This window comes from Orbicella faveolata, unplaced genomic scaffold (assembly GCF_042242905.1).
Source record: "Orbicella faveolata isolate gen_17 unplaced genomic scaffold, um_ofav_v1 contig_13, whole genome shotgun sequence".
NCBI classification, from domain to species: Eukaryota; Metazoa; Cnidaria; class Anthozoa; order Scleractinia; family Merulinidae; genus Orbicella; species Orbicella faveolata.
In genome coordinates, this window is record NW_028301540.1 from 2,216,182 (window position 1) to 2,239,901 (window position 23,720).

Consider the following 23,720-nt stretch of genomic DNA (forward strand, 5'->3'; position numbering starts at 1 on the left):
AGTACCCCGCAAAAGAACAAATAAATAATGGAAAGAATATTTCGATCGCTGTCCAAGAATAAAGAAGCAATTAACTAGAAGTATAGAGAGCGGGTGCGTAATTTAACTGGGTTTATATTCAATAATTCAAAGGAATTTCTTTTGGCTCCTTGTTTTTTTTTTATCTCTCTCTCTCTCTTTTGGATCGAATTTAATGCGCTTGCCCAACACTGAACACGGTCGTCGGAAGTGTTCGAAAATCTTCTATCTATCTTTGGCTATCTTCAGAAGAATTCGGGTGAAATTTGACAACTTCGATGGGATGACCATGCGCTGGCAGTCTTCCAGTTTCACGTTTCGTCGTGCTAACTTGTGAAATCTTCGTTGTAATTTGCACTTGTATTACAACTTTGCTCGAGAAAGCCAATCAGAATTCAGTAATTTTTTGAGATGTGTTATTAAATGTGTAAGTCTTGTAAATTCTGATTAGAGGTTGTATACTGTTTTATTTATTTTCTGAAATAATTAAACGATTTTGTGTTGAATTCTGTAAATTTATGTCGGAAGGAAGATAGTAAATCTTATTTTTTTAATGACGTGGGCAATTTTCTAATTTGGCCACATTCGTGCCACAACAGTCTACTTATGACAATACCCTGGATGATTTCCTGTATTCTCATAACCTGTCTACTTGACAATTTATTGGGATTGTAAAGAGAATTTACATGTTGAATATGCCTGAAAATTAAATCATCTTAGAGGACTTGCACACCCGGAGAGAAAGCACGCGAACTAGAGAAGAACTGTTGACACCACAGCCGGAGAGAATTTAAATTTTGATTAAATTTAAATTAAACGAGTTATTTACCTTTCTTTTTTGTAGTGTTTATCTAAAGGAAAAGAAAACAAGGTTTTCCCTGTGTTTCCATCGAGTCAAAAGAAAACTTGAAAAGGCTGTGGAAAACACTGCGTCTGCCTGGAGTTTCCGCATCGATAATTTGTTATTCTCAAAAGTTCCACTCATTCGTGTTTCCAGCCATTTCAGATAATTTGCTCTCGATTTCTATGAGGTGATCGGTTGGCGAGGCCGAAGGCATTAGAAATCTACTAAAACTCAACATGAACACGGGAAAGGTTTTCTATTTCTTAAATAATATTGTTATGTATCAGTAGTACATTTGAAGACACGAATGTTTCATTTTCCTAATAAATTGTTGTCATACTAGCCGAATTAATATCTCATACTAGGTTTGAACGCAATTTTGATTTATTGTCTTTCATGATTTCATTTCGCTTTGAAAAACCATCTTTTCAAAGTGGAGCACATGTACATCGAAACTGTCTGTACTCCTGCTTTTCATGGAGGAAGTTGTAAATTGAAATCAACTTAGCCTGTTCATTAGTCTCGATAGTACATACATCAGTAAGGGGAATTTTTGTCTCCTTGTGAATTTTGTGTCATTGGCAGACGTGCTTCATTTTCTGATCAAGCTGCGAAAACATCAGCTCCGAATGACGATTGTTTGTCTCCATTACTGGGGTTTAAAAACTCAAATTTTTTCACGGAATGTACGGCTCAGCCAGCAGCTCATTCATACTTTTGCCAACCAGAACTTTAGCAATTTTTGAAAGTCAATATCTTATTCAATAATAAACCCCGAAAGCTAAGAGAGATTCAACGTCTTCTCAGCTAATTCTTCGCTAATCTTTTTATTTTGGCGGAAATACCTCTGACCATTAGATGCCTATTCCGCAGTCGTGGTTTTACTGTGACATCCTATGCAAATATGACGAAGCGAAATAGCTTGATAAAACTGTGCGAGAACGTTCATATCAATTTACCCTCGGAAAGGTGTTATGATAGTTTTTTTTTTCCCTGTGATTTGTATTTGTTATTCCTTACCTAACTTCTAAGTGAAATATTGAATAACCAGTTCTTCGATTTTGAGTCAATGTTTAATAGTGAATGATGTACGGCTTCTATCGGGTTTTTGAACAATAAAATCATAAGTAGAAGTGGGAAGAAGGCAGGTGTTCGGGAAGTACTCTTTGCCGTTTTGCTCAGAATACATGTAAAATTGTATTGGCCTCCTGATGGCTAGTCTGTGTTTTTTAATTTTAATTTTTTTTATTTGGAAGTATGTGAAGCCGCGGAAAAGTACAGTGAGTCAAATGTCAGTTGTGTTGTGTGACGTAACTCTTCCACTCCGGCCTGACTAATCTATCAATTACAAACAAGCTCATTAAAATAACAAACTTCGACAATCATTATCTTCTCAGATTACATTGTCCTTATTTCACTGTTATTTATAGCCACGCGTTTGAACCGTTTCAGAATGGAACCATTTGAACACGAGAAAGATGTTTCTTTCAAATCAAGAAAACGAAGGTCAGGCTCAAAGACATTCCTGATCATTTTGTCTGTCTTATCGCTTATTTTACTGGTGATTTCAATCGTATTTATCACGCTGTACGCCTTGGAAAAGGGCAAGAAGACATCTACACCTCAGATCCCGAGAGAACAGAAGTATTGTGGATCAAAAGCATGTTTTGATACGGCAAAAGGTAGGATGAAATGCTGAAAATTTATATTTAAAAGATGCTTCCTTCTTTAGAAATTTACTTCTGATTTATTCTTCCTAACAAAGGACAGATGAAAATGGTAATGAACGACTGACACTACTTCCATAACAATCCAATATCATTATCTTTTTGCGTGCGCGCCAAGTGCACACACTGGTAAAATTTATCACTTTCTGATCTTAAACGGAATTTCTTTGACGTTGTTTGTTTGGTTCTAGGCTTGTCCAACCTCGAAAATCTCGGCGTGTTTATAAATTAACTATATCGTACCATATTGTTGACTTTTCGTACAAAGAACGAACTTATTAAGCACTAATCAACCGCGTGCCCTACCGGAAGCAAAGACATGTGGGCCGGCCTCAAGCTGTTCTACATGTAATGTTTACAAAGTATAATGTTTACATGTCCCGCGGGATCCCACGCGGTTTATGGACATCATGTCTTACAGTCCCTTTCTGTGAGGAATTCATACACAGCGCCTGTTTTCCGCTCGCACTCACGGAAATAATTGAGGATTGCAAAGAAGGCTTTATAAATTAAATAGATTCTCCTTTTGCCCCGGTTATCAAGGGACCATCTGCATAATTTGTAGTACAAATTTTGTCGTCACCAAATTTTTCATTTCGGAAAACGTGAACGTACTAAAAACAACTTATAATCTGCGAATCACAAAAAGGGAGTCACGCAGTTATGGAAACCTTTTTTGCCACAGAGAGCATATTAATAACTTCCTTAAAACCTTTTTGGCAAGTATTTTCTAGAGTCTTTACCCTCCGGCCTGCGACAGTATCCTCCGACTGAAGGTATGTTTCTTCTCGCTGTTCTTGTCTTTCAGTGTCTTTGCCTCTTTCCCCTGACACACAGACTACTTGTTGATGTGTTGGATTTGCCTGCTTTCGTTTCGATTATTCAAACTGCTTTAGCTGGCAGTTTACACTGATATAAAGGGACTGGTTAAAGTTGAACAGATTCCACAACATCCCAAAATAATCAACCCTGTGACCTTTAGATTAACGAATCTGTCAGGTTTGACATATGACAAAACTTAGCCCTGTTCCGAGGCAGGACGACGGCGCCTATTGCACGGCTAGATCAGGAATAAAAATAACCATTTGCACTGGTGCAGCAGAGACGATGACAGAAAATTACCAGATATTTTCGGAAATAAAATTGAAAAATGTTAACCGCGAATGGGTCCTTAGTTTTTACTTACCACAAACCCCCGCGCGAGACTCCACTATTCCTCCTCCACGCGCACACTTTTACTTCTCCACACGTGACTTGCTCCATTCCTCTTCCACGCGTGGCTTCCACTGTACTGTTCTTTTCCTTTCCTCTTCTTCTTAACACGTGACTTACACTTTTCTTTCTTCACTGGTGACTTGCGTTATTCCTCTACCACGCGTGACTTTCTCCTTTCCATCTCATACGTGACTTACACTTTTCTTTCTTCACTGGTGATTGCGTTATTCCTCTGCCGCGCGTGACTTGCTCCTTTCCTTCTCCACACGTGACTTACATTTTTCTCTCTTCACTGGTGACTTGCCTTGTTCCTCTGCCACGCGTGATTGGCGCGTTTTTTTCTCCAATCATGACTTACGTTATTCCTCTACCGCGCGTGACTTACTCCTTTCCTTCTCCACACGTGACTTTAACTTTTCTCTCTCCACTGGTGACTTACGTTATTCCTCTGCCGCACGTGACTTGCTCCTTTCCTTCTCCACACGTGAATAACACTTTTATCTCTCCACTGGTAACTTGCGTTGTTCCTCTGCCACGCGTTACTTGCGCATTTCTTTCTCCGACAGTGACTTGCGTTATTCCTCTACCACGCGTGACTTGCGCGTTTCTTTCTCCAATAGTGACTTGCGTTATTCCTCTGCCGCGCGTGACTTGCGCGATTCTTTCTCGAATCGTGACTTTCGTTATTTTTTCTGCCGCGCGTGACTTGCATTATTCTTTCTCCACACGTGGTTTCCTGCTTTCCTCCGTTTTCATATGCACTTTACAAACGTTACATTCCCAAGGACTCGAATATCAAGAATATCTTATTCTTATTAGCAAACACTAGGATAAAAGGTGATCTTCGCTTTCGCTGCGATTTTAGATGTCAGCAGGAAAGGAAATGGTTGGAAATCTCCTGCAGAGAGGATGATCTAGATTATCTTGTCTTCAAACGGTGCATGCAATCCAAAGCTGTTTCTGTTTTTATGTCTAGAAGGCAACTCTTGTCTCTCATCCATACAAACATCTAAAAAACTGACATTTTTCCTGCTATAGCAAGCACCTCGTTCTTATTAAAATGTTAGCCCAAAAATTAAAAAAAAATTTAAATTGGATAGTATCCAAATTAACAAGGCAATACGACTACATCTTACATCGCACGAAACGTAACTCAGCACAACGCAACCCAACGAAACAAGACAAAATGAAATAAAACTGAAATAGCGATCTTTATTTATTGGATCAGTGTTTTTAACACAAAGACAACTGGAGTTAAGCAATCAAACGTCACCAACAAATATTCAAAAAAACGGGTTGATTTTAAATGCATTTCTTGTAATTTCTGAAGAACTCCATTAAGCATTTTCCAGGAGAGCATACGGGTGCAAGTTTATACACCTTCCCCACCCGAAAATGTACTGCGTGGTCCCTGATATGTGGATTGTACTGTTGCAAACAAGCTCTTGCTCTCTAATCACTCTGCAGTGAAACGAAAACAAAATAATTGCTAACTTACCGCAGACGTGTAGGAGGGGGCATCTTATTTCTTGATCAGGCATAGACGGCCGTAGAATAGCTAAAACAACTACAGCTGGGACCCCGCCTAATCGAGCTCGGTTATTTCGAAATCCCCGTTATTTCGAACTCGAAATAGCGAGGTTCAAATGTAATATAATAATAATAATCATGATAATAATAATAATAATAATAATAATGATAATAATAATAATAATAATAGTAATAACATTTATAATGCGCAAATTTCATAAAATGTTCAAATGTGCATGACAAGATTAAAAACGAAGGAAAAAGGCTAAAAAGCTAAAATTACAATTAAAAGTAAACTTACAATAATAAAAACAACTATGACAAAAATTTAATTAAACACAGATCTGACTGATTTATTCCTTTAGGCTCCTCGTGTTGTTTTCTCCTCAACTACCTTACATTAGTATAAATCTACTATCGTTCTATCACAAATGCCGTTCTCTTATTGGCTACGCTACTCACTATCTATTCTGTTGTAGATAGTAAGTAGCCTAGCAGCGTGCGGTTGTTGACAAAACGAGAGCCCCTTGCGTTTTCGAAGAGTCTTTGAAGAGGATTTGGATAAAGTTTTGAACGACTTGTAGATCTATACTCAAACGATTAAACTATTCGCTTTCGAGTTCTATGCGTGATAGTTGACTTGGGTTGCGCCCTCGTCAACCATCACGCGATAGAAATCGATAGCAAATAATCCATTAGTAAACTTACTTTTTGTTTAGTCTCAAGGTGTTCTATTTCCTCCTGCAGATACCTTTAAGCTGCTAAACCAGAGCGCTGACCCTTGTAGTGATTTTTACGAGTACGCCTGCGGTGGTTGGGAAGATGAGAATGCTTTGGAAACTGGGGAGACTTCCGTTACCGGTTTCTCGCTAGTCAGAGAAAAAAGCTACAACATTCTGAAGAATGCGCTGACAAATGCAAACACAAATTACTCAGATGTAAGAAATGAGTGTCTTACGCGTAGTTCATATTTGTGGGAGTTATGCTTTACTATAAGACCGGTTGTGCAAGAAAAAATGTGAGGTATTTGTGAAGCAACATCAAGGATCTATAACTTTTGATATGCATAGTTACTTTATACAGTCAGGTTAAAAATAGACTACTAAACAATTTCCCTTACTAATCTAATCAGAGGACAATTAATCCCTTAATTTTCTTCTTATCAGAGGACAATTTTGTAGATTACTGGTCAAACAAGCCTTCCAAACTCAAAGGCGAGGGTGCAACAGTCGTAAATCGAGCAATCGGTCATTTTTATTAATCTCTCGTTTAGTCGTTTTGGTAATATGTTTCGTAATCATTCGCTTTGTCTGCCATCAGAATGAAGCTGTTATAAAGACAGTGAAGTTTTTCAACGCCTGCAATGACACAGTGGCTGTTGAGGCTAGAGGAGATGATCCGCTAAGGAAGTTGATTGATGAAATGGGAGGATGGAATGTGACGGGTAACATGAAGTCTTTATCATCCATGGATATTACACAGAGGATCGGCAAAGTGTCAAGAGAATTATTTATCAAGCCATTTATAGACGTCAAAGTATTTATCGATCCTCATGATTCTAACAAACATATTTTGCAGGTCAGTTGCTCTGTATCTTTCTTCTTTACATGCTGGAAAACTGTGTTTGTTTACCATTTAGCCCAAAATTCCGTAGATGTAAATGGTAAGGCAATTTTGGCTCGAAAGACTGGGAAATTTCCGAAATAAACGGAACGTCTTGAAAGGTAGTCCAAAACTTCCAACCGAAATACCCCAGTGGAAAATGTTCCATCTTGGAACTATAATCAGGCCGATCTCGTGCTAGGCTCTCTTGGTAAATTGGGGATTGTTGAGTAAACCGTGAATGACCAATGCGAAAGGAGCTTACCATCAGGCATTTTTGCTTACCATTTGCACAAACCGTTGATGAACCGGTTTCTCCGTGTAAATGGTGAACAACGTTTCATTTCGTTAGACGCACTGAAACCGTAAATTAAAAAGATTAAATTAATAATCTCTGAGTGACTGATAGAATTCTTGCGTCCTCATTGATCGAGAGGTAAGGCCAAAAATAATTCCCTCCCAATTCCACTGACTTGACTTTGAAATTTTTATGACATTATTTGTTCTATAAAAGAGTAGAAATCAGCTCATGCCAAGAAACACTTGGCCAGTCCTGGTAACGTCGAGAACGTAGTGCAAATCATGCATGGTTGTTTGTGATTTGCTGATAGAGTACATATACATAAATACATAACTTTATTTCCAGTCGAATTTCAGTATAGCATGAGAGTGCTAATATCTCCGACAAAGAAACAATAAAATAAAGATACTTTATGCCGTCAATAAGTCTACGTTAATAATCCTCTCTGCGCGATAAATGCATATGTACAGAGGTAAATCAATTGCAAACCAAACGTATTTCACAGCCCATCTAAACTATGCTATTACTTCGTCACTTAAGTCATCAAGTTCTGTTTATCTTGCCTAATTTCGCTCTACTATGTTACTATCTCACCAAGTTTGGTCGATTATATTTCACTGTAGTTTGGACCAGGGGAACTTGGAATGGTCAAGTCATATTACTCAAAGAATACCTCGGACTATCAGGTGGTACGTACTCTTTAAAACTAAAAATAATTTTATTTATCTAGACCCTGCTAGTATTTACCAGCTTGTTGGCGAGGTGAAGTTTACAGCTTGTGGAAAAGAACTGCAGACGCTTATCGTCAATCTCGTTCTCAGAGTTTTTCCCTTGAGGATTGGAAGGCCGGACGGGAAACGCACTGGGAACGAAGTTGTTGTTGGTTGTCGTTATAAAACAGTAAGACTTGTAGCTGGAATTTTGCCCCGTTAGAGCGGTGACGGCCGGCCAGAACTCAGTTTACTTTAGATTTGTTACGAATTCATATTAATTCTCGCCCCAAGAAAATACTGAGATGGCTCTTCCCCGGATTGTCTTACACCAAAGGATATTTCTTCTTTGAAATGACGTGCCTTATAAATAACATCCTACTCCACATAAGAAAACGGCATCCCACGTTGGACAGTGGCTATCTTGCTGTTTCAGGTTCGAAACGCTTATATGACGTACATGAAGAAAGTCGCTAAGTATCTTGGAGGTGGTCCTGACTCTGACAAACAGATGATCAAAGTCTTTGAATTTGAAACCAAGTTGGCCAAGGTTAGCAAACAAATCACTGCAAAGCAGTTCCATTTATTTTCCAAGTTTTACTTATTTTAGTGCTTTACTTATAGCTACATATGGCTGTCTCACAAGTAATAATTTATAATCAACGGCAGCGGAGGAAACTAAAAGTATAATTAATAGACTGGAGTGTCATTTGGGCTCAATACTTCCCGAGAGGTACCGGTTTGGGTGTTTAGAGACCAGCGGACCCCACCCCTACCCTGCTACCACCCCTATCCCGGATAAACTGCACTACTGACAACTACTCCAATTCAAGCGGATCCCTATCCCTACTCAAACCCTAACTCTGTATTATTCCTCGTCTCAGACGGCCATCCCTCATTGATTCGCACCTTGATGTTCTCATAATCCGCACGAAATTTGCTCTCCATTCTAAAAACACAACCCCGAAGTAAAAACACCGAAATCTTGATTTTGACGGTTGAATTTGACGGTGGGCTGTAAATAACTTGTAAATGTGGCTAATCTAACACAGCGTTTCGTACCGGCCAAGGAATAGTTTTATGATTTGCAAACTCTTTAGCATCGTGCTGTTCTCTCTTTAAATGTCAGCGCAAAAAAACTGGTAAAAAATTCAAGCATGGCCGCGGTAAGTGACCTACCCTAGCATGAGTTTCTTCTAGTTACTTCGTAGTGAACTGATGCCCCGGGGAGGTACTCCCCAACGTCTTTGGTAGGGGTGTGCGATCTAAACCTTGAAACCCTTACCCTATTCCAGACCAAAATCAGTGATTTTCCATACTCACTTTTATACCTTAGCGAAAAATCGATATCCCATTTCAGGCCTCTAAATTTAGTACACGTACTCTATTTCAGACCAAAATGGTCAAAATTTATGCCAATTTTCAGACCAAAACGGCTTAAAAACCAGACCCTTTGGGGCCGCACATACCTACATATTTAACAATTATTCACCGAAGTGGAGGTAAATATCCATCACTTTCACCGACACTGAGGTGAAATATTGTTTTAGTATATACCACACAAGCTGAATAATTAGCTGACCAAAACGTTATTTTATGTGTCACAAGCGGTCGGAAATTTTAAAATCTCTCGCGCCGGCTGCTCGGAGGTGAATAGTACTTGCTAATCACCTCCGAGTTAACCAACCAGAGCGCGCGAAAAGCACTATTCACTTGTGTGGTATATACTAAAATAGAATATTCTCCGAGGACTGAGGCTCATTTGCTTTCTTTGTTTCTAACAAAAATAGCTGGAAAAAAACCCGGATGAAAGCTCCATCATAGAAACGCTAAAGAAAGAACTTCCTTCAGGAGTGGCGACCTTTGACCTGAGGACAACATTGCAAAGATTCAGCAGGGCTTCTAAAGTAGACGTAGGTTTACTAAGATAGAAATAGTTTATTTACGGTGTTTTTAAAAGATCGAAATGACCAGAAGGCCACTAATTTTTTTTGTACTAAGGAAAATGATCTTATGACGTGATTTTGTGACATAAATGTCAGCCAAAAGGGACCAATGTCACCACTATGGCTTAATTAATTTTAAATCGGAAAAATATACTGCTACAGTCGTCCTTGAAAAGATCGGCTACAGTTTTAATGCAAACCCTTCTTCGCAGCAAAAAGATGCAACTTCCTTTTTACCTGATTAACTGAATTTAGCCTCCTGAATTCTTCCTGACTAAAAGATGTTCCTATCTCATACGGAGAACTTTTTACAACATAACTTAGATATGCAAAGGAATAAGTGTAGTTTCTCAAAATTTCGACCTCAATTAACAGTCAAAGTTGGCTCACAGTTTGCTTTGAAAATATCATCAAGCCCCGGCCCAAATTAAAACGATCGCAACATTTCAACCTAACATATCGCAACATTTCGTTTATCGTTTTCGTAGATCCAGGCGCAATTGGTTAAATAATTATTAAGCCACGCACGAATTTTAAACAGAAGTCATTTTCAAAGAAGCATTGCGTATAAAGCATATTAAACTGAGATAAAACGTAGCAGCCGCCCCGTTCTTACCGCTTCCAGCTACTCATCGCCGCTTGCTCGCTAAAACATGAGCTAAAAAATAGTACTTGACGACTAAAATAAAAGTAAAGTGCAGTTAGGCTGGGTTAAGCCGAAACATGCGCGCGCGGTATGACAAAGGCTCAGTCAAACCTATTGACGTACCCCCAATTAGTTTGTCTTCGTTTTCCCAAGTAGGCTACTGTTGGGAAAAATTTGTCATCAGCGACAAGTTGCCGACTCAATCCGATTTGACCCGATTATAATTTCGCGAAACAGGACGGAAAAATCCCTACGGACAGACAACAAAAGGCTTATTGTCTTAAAAAATGTAAACCATAACAATAGGCAAAGTTTGATATGGGCCACCTTGTTGCGATGTGTTGCGACGTGTTGCGACGTGTTGCGACATGTTGGGTGTTGTTGGCCTCAGTAATCTGGAAGCGTTTCCGTTGAGTAGTTTATGTTTTTGCAGTTTCTTTTAACATAAAATTTCGATAATTCCGATCATATAGCAAAGGCCTTGCTCCTCTTGGTTGGAATCAGACGTGACTATTTTTACTGCCACTTTTCTTGACTGATTTCGTTGATATTTCCAGATGAAAGAGTGTTTAAACCGCTTTCTTTCGATAAATTTTGGCTGTGTTCTTTGACGGTAACTTTGTAAATGTAGAACAGCTTACGTTTTCAGACTTTTAACATTTAGCGCTTTTGGTATACAGAGCCCCTCTGAAAAACCACATATGTGACGTGGGCAAATATCTTGTGATTTCCCATAATATATATCTGGAAACGAGCATTGCAAACTCAGCTAAACTGTGGTTGGTTATCACTATGGAGCGTTTCTCACACACGTGGCTGATAGCCATGCAAATTGTTGACATAAGAAAAGAATTCAACTCCCACAGGATTGTCCCGACATGGCCGCCGTTTCACCGTTTTGGAACACCAATAGCGATCTTAAGCAAATGACGACGGCGACGCCGAGGACAACGCCTAGAAAAAAATGAATCTATGTTTTATCTTCGAATTTCGCAGTTGTCTAGATCTGTCCAGTGCGCCTATTGGTCTCAGAACTTGCTCAAGCTAAATATGTAACGCCAACATTCAATTTTAAATCAAAATGCCAAAAATTAGCCGCCGTTGTTCGCGTTATCCAAATACTCAGAGCTTAGTCATTGCACGATGTTGTTTTGCAGAGGAAATTTCTAAGAAATGCACAAAGATTTATGACGCACGTGCACAGCCATTGCCTTACTCATTAAAACGCGGAATGTTAGTTTTATGAAATTTGACTTGGATTCCACTACTAGTTTGCGGGAATGTTCTTGTTCAGTGTACCTGTTTCTAAAATGTTTAATTTTAACTACTTTTGATTCGCAGCTAAACAAACTCGTTGCCTTGGTAAATGCGGTTTTCGCCAAGCAAGGGCGTAAATTCAAGAAAGATGAGAAAGTCCTCGCATATCCCTCGCAGTATTACAGCCGGCTTTTCAATTTCTACGACAATATGACCAAGACGTAAGTGTTATGATGGTTTTTCCCTCATGCGAATGTACTTTTTCAAGCTTCGTTATAACCCTTCTAACTTCCACACTCCGGCAAGCGCGCGAAATATATAACGTGAGTGACAACATCAACGAAAACAAAATCACTGCTCCTTTTTAGTAGGATGTAACGATTACACTTGAAGAAGATCATTTGCAAACTAGAGTAAAATCGGAAAATAAATTAAATGGTACTTGATTTAACAGTGTGACAAGTGAAGTAGACTTCTCAAAGTTCATTGTTAAGTCGATTTGGGCAAGTACTGAAGTTACTGTACGTCGAGGCAAATGGAAATTGCAAAACGCTGAATCAATCAATCAATCAATCCTTAATTTATACACGTTGCACCTTAGAGTTTAGTAAGCTCGATCAAAATACAAACGTGTATTGAACAAATCTATAACAACAAAACCAAGGCAAAGGGGACAAATTGAAAGCAATAAAGGTTTCACATGTAAAATAAAACAGTTTTAAAATGAGTGTCGAGAATAATCAGGCAATTACTTCGGTTTTGGTTTTGGTTTTACTACGGTTTTGAGATTGGCTGAGTAGTCCAATTGGTAAGTTATTGGTTTGGCTTTAGTTTTTCGACTCTTCATTGAAAATCGCTCTAAAGCAATAGACTTTTTTCGCTTAAGCGGTTTGTTTTCCCATTACAGACCACGTAATACTCTCTATAGAATTGTTCTTTTATCCTTCTTAAAATTATATATTCATATTTATTCACACGATCATGTATGTTGTTGTTATTGTGGTTTTTTTGTTGTTGTTGTTGTTGTTTTTTCTTGAATATTTTTAACTCAGTTTCTCGGCATATTAGCATGACTGTATTGCTAGGTGCCTAATAAGCCTCGTCAACCCGAGTTGAAATGAAGTTACTGTCGCGTGGCAGGTCTCGTATTAAAGGTCTCACATGAATGGCTCAATAACCTTCAAAGGAACAGTAGAACAAACAACAGAAACAATGCACCTAGCCCCAAAACATCAATAGCTGCTTACAAGCAAAAGAATAGATTTTTGGCTTGGATGTTTTTTTTTTTTCCCCACTTCAGACCACGCGACATTTACTAGAGAATTGAGAATCCATTTAAAAATTATTCATACAAGCGGCTATCTGAAAATTTAAAAGCAAGAATTCTCAAGAGTGTTATCACATGCCCTGAAATGGGGCAACAAACCGCCCAGGCTAAAAAGGTCTGTCACAAGCTCACGAGAGCTGTTAAATTTCTGCCCGTTGCGTGTCACTGACCTCTTTAAGGTAGACAGATCGGTACAAATAAATGAAGGCACCTTTACTCCGCTACATCAATCGATGCATATGATGATTTCGTTTGTTGTGTCCTATTAGGAACCCCGTAGTTGTTGTCAACTATATTATGTGGATGGTGATCCACAACTTTATCAAAATCATGCCGCAGAAATACAGGGATGCCTACGACGAGTATGTAGTGACCGTTATTGGGAACAGGACAAGGCAACGTTGGGAAGAGTGTATCGACAGAATGCAGCCAGTCCTTGGCATGCCCCTTGGCTTGCTGTTTGTGGATAAGGCGTTTGACGAAGGAAGTAAAGAAAAGGTACGTAGTAAAGTAAGGAATTGAATTCAATCAAAAATTTAGACAGGAAGTAGTGTTAAGTCTTGACGTATTTTCAAATAGTCGTTGTGCCGGCAACACTTACGAGTTTGAATATTCAACGTAACAAGCTACTCGGTTGAATAACGCCGTACAGAAACCAGCTTATGCCCACCAATTACGGACAGATGTTTTTTTCCCTAGCTCATATATCTTGTCTGAGGTTAACTTCATTATAATTAAAGAGGACGCTTCGTTTTGTCAAGATGACGATCAAAATTTGTTCAGAAATGAGTCGGGGTATTTGCTGATAACTCTATTACCAATTATTACATGACTGAGAAAATTGTATGAAAGCTCCGCAAGCAAGTAAGGATTTACACTGCTCGTTATATTTGAAAATTCTTTCAAATTGCATTTGCCTAAAGGCTCGAGCTATTTTGAGAGAATTTCCAGATATAGTTGCAGTGTGAAACTTTGATTGTACTCCCATTCATAGGATCACACTACACGAACTATCTGATTTACAGTAGGCGATGTCCAAGGCCAAAGCCCGAGTTAACTAACATCACTCCATATTCCCCCATATGGAGCGCGATAATTGTGTTATTTTTATACGAACTGCCAACAAATTGCTTTTTTTACAGATAACACAGATGACTAGGCTGATTAGAGAAGAGTTTATCAAGACTGTAGACACACTGCCTTGGATGTCTGAAGAGACAAAAGCCAATGCAATAGAGAAGGTCAGCTGCTTGTGCGAGTGATAGATGCATTTAAGTTAAGCGATATTCCTTTGAAATTGAGGGACCCTTGAACGACCGTTACGTCAACTTTTGCCGCGCTGCAAGACAAAGAAAAAAAAAACAAACGACAAAGGACTGTAAGTTATAGAGTGCCAGATCCAGTGGATCCATGAGATGGACGGAGTATTTATAATTCACTTACGTTACAATACCACGTCACTTGCGAGTTTCGCTCTTTTTCTTCATACGTTTTTCTGTCGTAGGCTAACGCCATCACCGAGGATATAGGTTATCCAAGTTACATCAAGAACCCTTCAAAGCTAGCTGCCAAAGTCAAAGGAGTAAGTTGTGGGTGAAACCTAAAGGATTTGCAACTTTGTCTTAAAGTGTTGTAACCACTGTCTCCTAGGATCACATAACAGTAAGAGTGCAGTTACGAAAAGCGATACTGAGTTACACTGTCATTCCATTCGGTACGAAAAAAAACTGCTACAAATACACAACTCTCTAAATTTAGCGCTTTAATTACTTTGTTATTGTTAAATTTAGTTTATGTACATATTTAGTGCATTTTAATATTGTAATGCGCTTTTGATCATTATATGTTAAAAAGCGCAATCTAAATCAATAAATTATTTTTTTTCATTTCACAGCTGAACGTGGGGAATAATCTCTTTGAAAATGTAGTTAATGCCATGGCGTTTTCCGCTGACCTGTCGTACAGGTCCCTAGATAAACCTGTCGATAGAGACCAGTGAGTAACATGCTTCCTTTTGTTTGTTGTGCTGGTCCTGTTGGGGAAAGCTAAGTTTTGTGCTGTTGGTGAAAGCTAAGTTTTGTCCTGTTGGTGAAAGCTAAGTTTTGTCCTGTTGGTGAAAGCTAAGTTTTGTCCTGTTGGTAAACGCTACGTTTTGTCCTGTTGGTGAAAGCTGAGTCTTCGCCAATTTTTTTTTTTTTTTTTTTTTATACCAAAGAGCTTAAGAATGACTTTCTTAAAAACAAATGGAAAAAATTGCCTCCGTTTTGCTTAATTCTTAAATCAATCCAATACAAAATTTAGAAAAAATCGCCTATTCACAGCAAATGATTTTACTTTTTCAATAGCTGTTCTCAAATCTGCCTTATTTCAAAGCTACAATAGACAAATCAAGCACAGTAACATATAGCCTCTGCAGCTATTCGACACAGGCTCTAATTAGCACGGCACTCTTTGACGTTGAGACAATCCTACTGAATAAAATACCACAAATTAGGTATGGGAAGACTACAGGCTAATACAGGCCATCTTCAATCTAATATAGGCTCTAATTAGCACAGGAAACACAATAGTAAACTGATAAGGACAACTCGAATGTTACTTGATATACAGTAGGGCTACGAGGCAAATTAGAACGAGCACGAGCTCTCCTGCTCTATGTATTGCATTTTTAATATCAAGAGATCTCAGATATTTAGAAGATAGGAAATTTAAGCGCTAACTCTCTACTCTAATGTTTTTCTACGTTCTTAGATGGTTTCTAGGTCCTTCACAAGTGAATGGCTACTACTCACCGAGGCAAAATCGAATCGGTAAGTTTCACATCTATTAGGCTTTCTCTTGCTTGTGTAAAAAAAATATGTGCCTTGCTCTCAAGAACCAGGTCAGAGCTAGGGTTCGCTTACAGGTGGCTACCGCTGAAAACTTGTAACCAAATTATTGAGGAAAAAGACAATTTTTCTTTGCTTTGCCTGCTCATTTCTCTCTTATTTTCGAGTTTGACTTGTTTACGGTTCTCCTTTTCTACATGTACGTTTGGTTATTTGATACATGCATTTTACTTTAAACGTATATGAAGCATCTTTTCGTAGCTGCGCCAGCCCGCACCTCAACCCCCACCCACCCACCCACCCACTCTGGCCTCCTCGTCTACCACTGATGATGACCGTGCGGTCGAAAACATTTTGGGTTTTTAAAAATCTTAGTAACTTTTAGCATTTTATAAAACATTTAAAAAGCAACTATTATGACAACAATCTACCACCGACATATAATTATAAAAGGAACGACAAAGAGGAACGAGCAATCAAAGGAGAATTGGTTTAGTTAGGCGTATGTCGTCAGTAAAATCAAATTTAAGGGAAAAAAACAAACTTTTTGGTATTATGTTCAAACACTAACAAGGTATATGAATTACATTATTACAAGGGTACAGCTTTGATCGAACCGGCACTCGGCCGACGATCGTAACACATTTTGGTAAAACACACCAACACCCGTAATTGGTACTGCAAGGAGGGTTATAATTATCAGAATATAATACCTTTAAATACTATTATGTTTATTTCATATTTTTTAACTTTTTTTCTTTCTTAGTTTTTTTAGCGGCCATTTTGCAGCCACCGTTTTACAATCCACTCTATCCAAAGTAAGTATTACTGAGTGAGTAGTATTGCTTATTGTTGGTTGTTGTTAGAGATGTGTTCTGTTATGATTGGGGACAGATTGTTGAGTAGCTCTCTCGGTTGGGGTATGTAGAAAACAAGAATTGCTCATTTACACTTTTGCCCCATGGAACTATTCCAATCACGGGGAATTTAGCAGATACCTACGCCACTCGCGCGTCCATTACGCGCACTTTAACGGCTTTCTTCTGAAAGTTTCCCACAGTTTTTAAAACTTATGAAAAGCGCTAAAAACGTTTTTGCCCAAAAGAAGTCCTCGAAGACCATTTTTAATTTCGAAACTTGTTATAGATGCGATTAATTAGTAACCGGATCTCGTGCCTTACTATACAATTCAGGGAGTAACCGTGCTCGTAATTTCAAATCGGCCTCACTCTCCACGCTCGTCCGATTTTGAAATTACACGCCGGCACGATTTCTCTCTGAATTTTACTCCACTCGGTCCAGTTACTATTACTAATCAATATGGAGAGTACTTTACTTTTCACTCTCAGATATTTTAACTATGGCGGGATCGGTATGGTGATTGGGCATGAAATAACACATGGATTCGACAATGCTGGTAAGGATGAGAGAAAAACTAATTTTAAAATGAATGACAATGCTTCAACAGGTCAATTTTGAGTGAGTAGCAAAAATTATCTCCAATGATTTTTCTGGCGAAACAGGGCAGTATCGCGTGGTTTAATTAAGTTTCCAATGTATAAGGGCCGTTGGCCTAATCGGGGCCGTCGCGTTCATAGATTAGACACTTTATTTTAACTGGAGAGGTAAAAGCCTGTCAAATTATGGACTAGGGAGACATCTAGTGGTGATGCGAAATGTTTGCCGTCGCTTAGACGGCAAACATCTTGCCTTATTACCGCATAATCGACAGAAACCTCAAGTTAATAAACCAGTAAGGTCAAAAACATAGAACGATAACAACAAAACAATGAGGAAACAGGGTGGTAAAGATAGGACAGTCTCCTATGACTTAGCTCCAAGGGACTGAGTCGAACTCATGGAGAACGCGAAAAACAGCGGTCCGATTTTTTCCAAGTTTTTTGTTTCCAGAGGGCACGCATTACGTGTGACCTTGCTCCTTCAAGCAAAATTCGCCGTGAACGTGTGGATACTAAAAATTAATATATTACTCATTTTGTTTCACTTAAAGGAAAGTTTTTTGACAAGGATGGTAACGTAAAGAACTGGTGGTCTCCTGTGTCTCAGAATGGATTCCGTACTAGAGCAAGTTGCCTTGCAAAGCAGTATTCAAAATTCGAGGTCTACGAAAAAAAGGTGAAGTTAGGTGATATGTTGCATGAGCTCGTTGAAAAAAAAAAACGTTTCCTGAACAAAAGGAGTTGTTAAATATTATCTGTATTTGATTTCCTTCACCTTAAGTTCATAAACTCATTATAACAAAGAAACTCACGACCGTGAAGGAGGTTTGGAACCCGGTATTAATTAGCATTGCTAGATTTTGATGATTTTACAGCTCCGAAACAGTGTTTCATCGACTATCCAATGCTCCTATTTTCAACTCTCTTCTCGGTGTTTGGATATCCCGATGAAACACTGTCTATCTTGTTTGATGTATTGCTTAAAATGCCTTTTAGCGCCCTTAACTAAGTATTTCGATGGTTTATTTTACGATAACTGCATGAATTCTCGCGCGTTCATCGGCGCATTTTCATTGTCAATAAGCGGACAGACACATGAATTTATAATTTATGCGATGCGACAACGAGCGAGAGCGGCCAATTCGACAATTTGTTGTCGTAAAAAAACAAATGGACGTCAGTTTTTCATGCGTCTGTCCTGTTATTGACAATGAATCTCGTCATAAGATTGTCAAAGTAGTCTGGATCCACTGGGCTATCGCCTAGTAGACCACACCTCCTTTGACAATGTTATGACAAAATTCATGATCAATAATAGGACAGACGCATGAAAAACTGACATCAATTTCTTAATTAAAGAGGCGTTTTTTAAACAATAAGCTTAGGAATTTCAGTCGGTCTAAAGCATTCAGAACTACTCTGGGATTTTTAACGGGGAATTCTCTGTTTTCATTTTAGTGTCGACTATAACAGTCGCAAGGTAGATGCTCTAGTCGAGTATTTGCTTACAGTATTTTAAAATGACGAAAAGTACATTCATTTCACTTTTTTGTCTTTTTTTTTCAGATAAACGGTAATCAAACAATTAACGAGAACATCGCTGATAATGGAGGGATCAAACTAGCATTCAATGTAAGATTGTGTCTCAACATTATGCGCAATATTTTCATTAATCAAGTCGTCTTGTGGACTTTTACAAAATTCCATTTTTTCTGACCGCCTAATTGTCAGTTTAACCAGTCATTTTATTTTGCTTTATAAGTGTTATTTTTTTAACCTCAGGCTTATAAAACGTTGGCTGACAAAGAAGGCACTGAGGGCGCTCTCCCTGGCCTGGGTCTAAGCGAGGAACAATTGTTCTTCGTCGGTTTTGCACGGGTAAGTATTGTTTCTCATTATAAAATGCAACAATTTTTTTTTTTTAAACCGGATAAGGGAATAAGTGTCGGTTGATGTGTGCATAGGTTTGTTTAGAATCGCATCTGCTACAGAAGCTTACCATTTGGTTATTAATTAACAAGTACGAAATGTTCAACTTCCTGTCTGCGATGAGAATTGCAATTATAGTTATCAACTAATTATTATCTTTTTATTACGACGGATCTGTTTTTTGTTTTTTGTTTTTTGTTTTTTTTTGTTCTTTTGTTTTTTTGTTTTTTTGTTTTTAATCAGCCTTGGTGTAGCATTTACAAGAAGAAAGCAGCGCTTCTTCAAGTTGAGGCTGACACGCATACCTACCCTAAATACAGGCAAGTTAACTTTCGTTTCCTTCAAAAGGTTTTAAGTAACGTTCATTTTGGTTGTGCATTTTTGATGTAGTTCATTAACTCATTAAATCATATCGAAGATGCTGTAGTTTAGGCCAATCAGAAGCCAAACTAGTTTTATTTTGTCTTCTCATGGGAGACGCGGTAGTCTCATGGTTAGTGCGCTCGACTCCGGATCGAGCGTTCTGGATTTGAGCCCTGGCCGGGGACATTGTGTTATGTTCTTGGGCAAGACGCTTTACTTTCACAATTTTCTCTCTTTACCCAGGTGTATAAATAAAAATCGGCGAACTTGATGCTGGGCGTAACCCTGCGACGGCCTAGCATCCCATCCGGGGGAGAGTAGAAATACTCCTAGTCACTTAATGTTACAGAAACCGGGAGCTCCGGTCTGAGTTGGGCCCCCTTGGTTCGTATGCAGACTTTACCTACCTTACCCACTCCACTTTGCCACGCTTGCCACCAGTTGCATGGTTTAGTCCTGATTAGTTTCTTGTAGTTTCCCTGCGCCATAGTATTTGGTAAAAATGGGCCCCTGATTTGGTTGGGGGCTAACTTGGTTTTTTTATTAACTTCACATAATCCTACAGTACTCTGATCGGAAGTATTTCGTCCGAGCATGCTGTTTAGTGTCCAAAATAACTTCTCGCTAAAGATAATTTGCAGTGGCCTAATGGTCAGCGGGCTAGACTCTGGATCGAGTGGTCCGGGCTCGGACGGTCGATGGGGTCATTGTGTTGCGTTCTTAGGCAAGACACTTTAAAACTCTCACAGCGTCTCTTTCCACTCTGGCCACAGTAACGTTGCTAGTAGTTCAAAGGGGTGGATAATGCCATCCATTGGATAAATCACTTTCCATTAGGTAAGTCTTGACAGTGATTTATTCAGTGGATAGTGTTAACTATCCTAGCCTTTGAACATTTGGGATAACGTGTACAATAAGGTACCGGCGAACTGTAAGGGTAACGCAACAAAATGCTGAGGAGTGGAAACTAGCGATCCAGGGGAACTTTCCTATCAAGGGGAAGGAACAATGCTACAACTCGCTCGATACTACAAAACCGGAATAAGCCTCGGCATTTGATTGCCAGAAGGTTCACGAAGACGTTTATCCTTTGCACTCTTTTCGAGATAACTTTGTGCATACCGAAACGTTTGTTTTCTTTTCAGGATAATCGGCACTCTTCATAACTACGATAAGTTTGCGGAGGCTTTCCACTGCGAACCTGGTTCCCCTATGAACCCAGAGAAAAAGTGTACCTTGTGGTGATTGGACTCTCCGTTCTTTTCTCGTGAAACATTTATGAAATACCAGAACACTGTACTGGGGAGGAAATAATTATTGGATTCGGATGTCGCATGATCAGTGGAGAGAATTACCGAGGGCGTGTATGCATACAATCGAACAAGCAAACAACCAGACCAACAAACAGATATCATGCTTGATAAATTCGATACTGTGCGAAAAGCTTATTACAAATATCTGACCAATTCTACTCGTTCCATATCTGCCAGGCTTCAGCAAAAAGTTTCTATTAGTCCTTCTTTTTAATTATAATGTTGATTCTTCATACGTAGCTTGAAGTAACGTCACACGCGGACAGTAAACGCTATCTACATGTTCTCTCGTTCTTGTTAGATAGTCTTTTTTTTTTTTTCCATTTTTTTTTCTCTAGACTCTTGTCTATGTGTTTTAAAAGAAGCTATGTTCTTCATTCTGCAATGTAGACAACCCTGATTGTAGTATAATGAGAGAAATTAAGTGTCTGTTATATCTAGAATGTACACTTTCTTGTGCTAAAAATAGATCTTTGCACCGCGCGCCCGAACACAATTTCTGCAACGCGTGATAGCCACTTTTCAGAAATGACTTGGGAATGTAGCCTTTACATCGCTGCAAAAATTTCAGTTTATTATTAGTGATAGTAGTTGGACCTCGTGTCGTACAATTCAGGGAGTAATCGCGAGAGTAATTTCAAAATCGCACGAGCGCGAAGCGCGAGGCCGTTCTGAAATTCGAAATTACGAGAACAATTACTCCAATACGAGGTCTAATAAGCCACTTTCGATGTATTAAAATTCGGCCCGATAGTGAGGCCTAGAGGACACAAACAAAAGAAATAAATAAACATGTTCAGTACAATTTCTTTTGTTTCTGTCCTCTGGGCCTCGCTGCCAAGCTGAATTTTAATATATCGAAAGTGGGCTATTACTAATTAATCGTATCTATAACAAAATATGGAATTAAAAATTTGTTTCAAGAACTTATTTTGAGAGAAAACGTATGTAGCGCTTTTCATAAGTTTTAAAAACTGTAGGGATCATTGCGAAGGAAGCCATTAGAGCGCACGTAATGTGCATACTCCACTTTAAATACACGCCACGCCCTTGCAAAACTATGTTGAGTTTATCTTGCTAAAAAGCAAACCAGAAAAACCAGTTTAATCAACAAAGGTTAATCTTAAAACCGGGTGTGTGTGTTTAAAAAATTTATAATTTAACATATGCATTAACCTGACAATCTACAGTCAAATTAAAATGATCGCTTGCTGAAAAGACATAAATGAAAAAAAAAGCAGTATAAAAGGTTTTGTAAGTAAGTCTTAAATTACAATTAACTCGCTACCGCTATCGGAAAAGAAGGACAAAAACGACCACAGCGCTAGCATTGGTGTCGCTTGTTTTATGATTACTTTCTACGAAGTACAAATTTATACGCATAATAATTTAGATATTTCTTAAACAACTAGCTTACTGCTAGCAATAAACCGTACCGTAATCTCCAACTTTATTTCAATTTATATCATGGGTAAAAATAAACACAATTGTTTTATAAAGCACTGTTAACTTAAGATTGTCTTCTTACGATAGTCTCATGTTGAAACAAAGGCCACAATAAAGCTGGACGTTGTTTTTTTAGAATTATAATTTAAAAAATAAAGGACCTGATTTTGATTTGCTATGACTTAAACTTCATTAGTTTAACTTCTCAGTTGCAGTTATTTTTTTAATAAATTATGAATGAAACTCCTTTTAGTGTAGCATAGAATTGAGTATGATAAACTATATTTCACATTTAATCTGGTCGAAAGTGCCGCTCGGAGTTAAGTTTTATTTTAATTAGTTACCGTCTCCTCATGCACCCAATACACTTTTCTACATTGCAGATTGTGCTGTAGATTAAGCTAGTCCGTTATTAAACAAACAAAAAAAACAATTAAGTTTGAAGCCTCAAGATTTTTAATGATTATATGTACTAATTACGTACAAAAAAACAACAGGAATATGTAAAATAACAATTCAGTGTTCAAAAAACAAGAAATAGAAATAAGATATAGTCAAGAAAAAATGAACAGAATGGCTAAAGTACCTGAGGCCTTGCGTGAGCAACTCCGATGGTTTCGTTTGTTATCAAATAAAGATTGTAATATCACGAAACTGTTATTATTTGCATGATGTTATTTCAAAGCAAGCACCGCAAAATAATAGAGATTTTTGTAAATAAACAAATTAATCTTTACTTCTCTGAAAGTTATTAAATGTTGTAATGCAACTGACAAGTAACATAATTTTAAAAAAAGCGCCTGGCAGGCACATCTTTCCAGATTTTTGCTGTTTTTTTTTTTGGCTGTTGTTGTCTGTTGTCTTGTTTATTTAACATTGCGTTTTGTGTGCGTGAGTAGAACACACAAAAAAGACAATGTGAAGTGGACACAACTGAGACTTCTCACTGATCGTACGACATATGATCTTTTTCCCACGATAACTAATTACATTTGCATCAATATTATCCACTTTTGTTTAACATTGTATTGAGGTGTATTTTCTCAACTGGAGTACTTCAATATTTTTACAGAATTACTTGACAATATAGATTTAATTATCAGCTGTCCGATGTAAGTTTTTTTTGCTTTTGCACCTTTACAGCAACACAGAGATAGCAATTCATAGCAATACTGAGAACAGATTGAAAACGATTTCGTGCATTGTCTGATTAAAAGTTTAAAAATGTATGAGCTTTCTGCCGCCACTCCGCCACTCA

General features: G+C 38.3%; 1 protein-coding gene across 2 annotated transcripts; it reads left to right on the top strand.

Moving 5' to 3' along the window:
- The first annotated feature begins 2,268 nt into the window (after window positions 1-2,268).
- On the top strand, window positions 2,269-23,689 carry LOC110057048 (endothelin-converting enzyme homolog). Of its 2 annotated transcripts, XM_020763631.2 has the most exons (19): window positions 2,269-2,544; window positions 6,082-6,272; window positions 6,655-6,912; window positions 7,861-7,926; window positions 8,384-8,497; window positions 9,738-9,860; window positions 11,881-12,017; window positions 13,393-13,621; window positions 14,266-14,364; window positions 14,628-14,705; window positions 15,018-15,118; window positions 15,875-15,933; window positions 16,718-16,769; window positions 17,301-17,368; window positions 17,963-18,087; window positions 18,978-19,043; window positions 19,194-19,289; window positions 19,584-19,660; window positions 20,849-23,689. In XM_020763631.2, the coding sequence occupies exons 1-19, from the start codon at window positions 2,316-2,318 to the stop codon at window positions 20,946-20,948; spliced, it is 2,268 nt and encodes a 755-aa protein (XP_020619290.2). In that variant the 5' UTR covers window positions 2,269-2,315; the 3' UTR covers window positions 20,949-23,689. The 2 variants fall into 2 exon arrangements, with proteins under 2 accessions (XP_020619290.2, XP_089140162.1); XM_089284036.1 differs by lacking the exon at window positions 14,628-14,705.
- The last annotated feature ends 31 nt before the right edge of the window (window positions 23,690-23,720 follow it).